The sequence below is a fragment of the Hibiscus syriacus genome, unplaced genomic scaffold (genome assembly GCF_006381635.1).
Source record: "Hibiscus syriacus cultivar Baekdansim isolate YM2019G1 unplaced genomic scaffold, ASM638163v2 tig00113721_pilon, whole genome shotgun sequence".
Lineage (NCBI taxonomy): Eukaryota > Viridiplantae > Streptophyta > Magnoliopsida > Malvales > Malvaceae > Hibiscus > Hibiscus syriacus.
In genome coordinates this window covers 921,127-923,317 of record NW_024063468.1, presented here as the reverse complement: position 1 = coordinate 923,317, position 2,191 = coordinate 921,127, and the positions used below count along the sequence as shown (strand labels likewise).

The 2,191-nt window shown below is 37.2% G+C and overlaps 1 protein-coding gene across 2 annotated transcripts; it reads right to left on the bottom strand.

The window, feature by feature from the left end:
• Positions 1-268: 268 nt before the first annotated feature.
• On the bottom strand, positions 269-1,918 carry LOC120186900 (anthocyanidin reductase ((2S)-flavan-3-ol-forming)-like). 2 transcript variants are annotated; one of them, XM_039190731.1, is made up of 5 exons: positions 1,745-1,918; positions 1,490-1,662; positions 1,203-1,415; positions 716-1,104; positions 269-550 (listed from the first exon to the last, which is right to left on the bottom strand). In XM_039190731.1, the coding sequence occupies exons 1-5, from the start codon at positions 1,866-1,868 to the stop codon at positions 394-396; spliced, it is 1,056 nt and encodes a 351-aa protein (XP_039046662.1). In that variant the 5' UTR covers positions 1,869-1,918; the 3' UTR covers positions 269-393. The 2 variants fall into 2 exon arrangements, with proteins under 2 accessions (XP_039046662.1, XP_039046663.1); XM_039190732.1 differs by having other exon boundaries at positions 269-544.
• Between the last annotated feature and the right edge of the window lie 273 nt (positions 1,919-2,191).

The window sequence follows — 2,191 nt, the reverse complement described above, 5'->3', positions numbered from 1 at the left end:
GAGCTTCAACATATCTAAAATAAGGGGAAAAATACAAATTTCATCATTAAACTTTGTTCTCTCTCCTATTTTGTTCCTTGAACTTTAAAAGTTTTCAATTTTCTCACTGAACTTAATACATTGAGTTTTTTTGTTACTCCGCCGTTAAATAGTAAACGGTGTTAAAACGATGTTGTTTTAAGAAAATAATTTTTTTTACCAAAATAACGTCGTTTTGCATGTATATAGAAGTCCATTTATAATATACTCAAATGAGGAAACGACTAAGTGATAAAAAAAACACAATGTATTATGTTTAGTGAGAAAATAGAAAAAAATTACTGTACAGTAAGTGAAATATGATAGATAACAAAATTCAATTACTAAATTTATAATTTACCCCTAAAATAATAATCACTGATCGATAGAGACGACCGCTCCAAGTCGCCTTCCACATTTAACACTATCGTTCAATATGTTCTCCATGTCGTATTTGTACACGAAACCCATCTTCACCAATTTGCTCTTGTCCCATGCAATGCCTTCCTTTTCCTCCCCCATCAGCCTGTAACATCCATTACAATTCAATCAATATAATATAACATAACTATTAATATTAAATATTACTGTTTAGTTTTTTTACCAAGTCTTAGAAGCTAATTGCCCCCTTAATTTAGTTTAATTCTCAGTTTGACCCCTATATAGGGGAAATCAACTATTAAGCCTTTTTACTTACTGTTGTGGTATCTGGTGCTGTGGATAATTTTCTCGAAAATGAGCCGCGATTTGTGCGATGGTCGGATTAGCAGCGGCGCAAATAAACCGGCCAGCCATGGAAGGTTTCTCCATGCAGAACACATGAGCTTCACAAACGTCGTCGATGTGAACCATAGGGATCGATCCCAGAAGTTTTTCCAAATATTCTAGCCCCATGAAAGTGGATAAGTTCCCGGTAAGCTGCGAAAACATGGCAGCCACGCTGGATGGTGCGTGAGAAAGAAGAGTCTCTCCTCCAATAAGCCCACAAGCAAGACTCACGACTTGTAACTTGCCGCCATTGGCGTTAGCTTCGCCGTTATACCTCAGCGCCTCTTTCTCCGCCAAGGTTTTTGATACAGTATATGTCTATATCACATCACAGGAAATTAAAAGTTTTAATTAAGTAAAAAACCAGAAAACTAGTGTGATGTTCAGTGGAAAAGTAAACAGAAAAAATTACTGACCCGCATATGCTGAAGGCCATGGGTGGATGCAAATGAAGCATCAACATGAGTCCAAGACGATTCTTTTACGCTAAATTCGACGTTGAACCCATCTTTCGTTAACGGCGATGCTCCAAGAACCGAAGCCGTGTATATGAGTCGTTTTACGGCTGGCGATTGTAGGCATGACTCGGCAATGCTTCTCACACCTGAAATCGCTCCTTCAATGATTTTCTGCATATCATATGTAATAGAACTAATAATTAGCGGCTATTTGCTTGATGAAAAAGAGAGACGAATCAACAAACCTGTGAGCTTTGAGTGTCGGCTGTTTGCTTAGGAGTAGCCACATGAAACACAAATTCACACCCTTGGATCGCGTGTTTGAACTCATGGGGATTGTATATATAAGCTTGAAACAAAACCAGATTGGTGTCTGCACCAGGCAGGGACTCTAAAAACCCAACTTTGGATTTATCATCTGCAATTCAAACCATCATCAGAAATTTCATTAACCGTGAGAAAAGAAAAGGGAACATAAATATATAGAGAAGAGAGAGAACCCAAGTTTCGTAGCGTTGCATGGACCGTGTAGCCTTTTTCAAGGAGCTTCTTAACGAGCCAAGAACCTAAATAACCAGAACCTCCAGTAACGCAGCAGACCTTGCTTGCAGCTTGCTTCTCCATGGTTAAGATCTTCTTTAATCTCCAGAGGGTCAGGCCTGAGTTATAATCATAGAGAAAGATGTGCAAAGTTATTTAAACGTCTAAAGAGTGGTAGAGAATAATCTGCTTTGAGATTATGTTTCGTCCCCTAGCGGATGTCAATGAGATACGGTCAACAATATATTAAAAATGGGTAAACTACACATTTAGTATCTAAACTATTAGTTATGATCTGTTTTAGTACCTAAACTTTTATTTTTTTTTTAAATTATACCTATCGTTTAGTTTTTTATTTTATTTTAATATCCCGTCATTATAAACTTAACATCAAAGTTTGATTTGGC

Bases quoted from the DNA above. Each gene is read 5' to 3' on its own strand.
- LOC120186900 (XM_039190731.1), bottom strand. From the start codon at position 1,868: ATGGAGAAGCAAGCTGCAAGCAAGGTCTGCTGCGTTACTGGAGGTTCT. The intron at 1,663-1,744 runs GTTCTCTCTCTT...TTTGAATTGCAG, and splicing joins TGCAACGCTACGAAACTTGG to ATGATAAATCCAAAGTTGGG. The intron at 1,416-1,489 runs GTTTGTTGATTC...TATGATATGCAG, and splicing joins CCGACACTCAAAGCTCACAG to AAAATCATTGAAGGAGCGAT.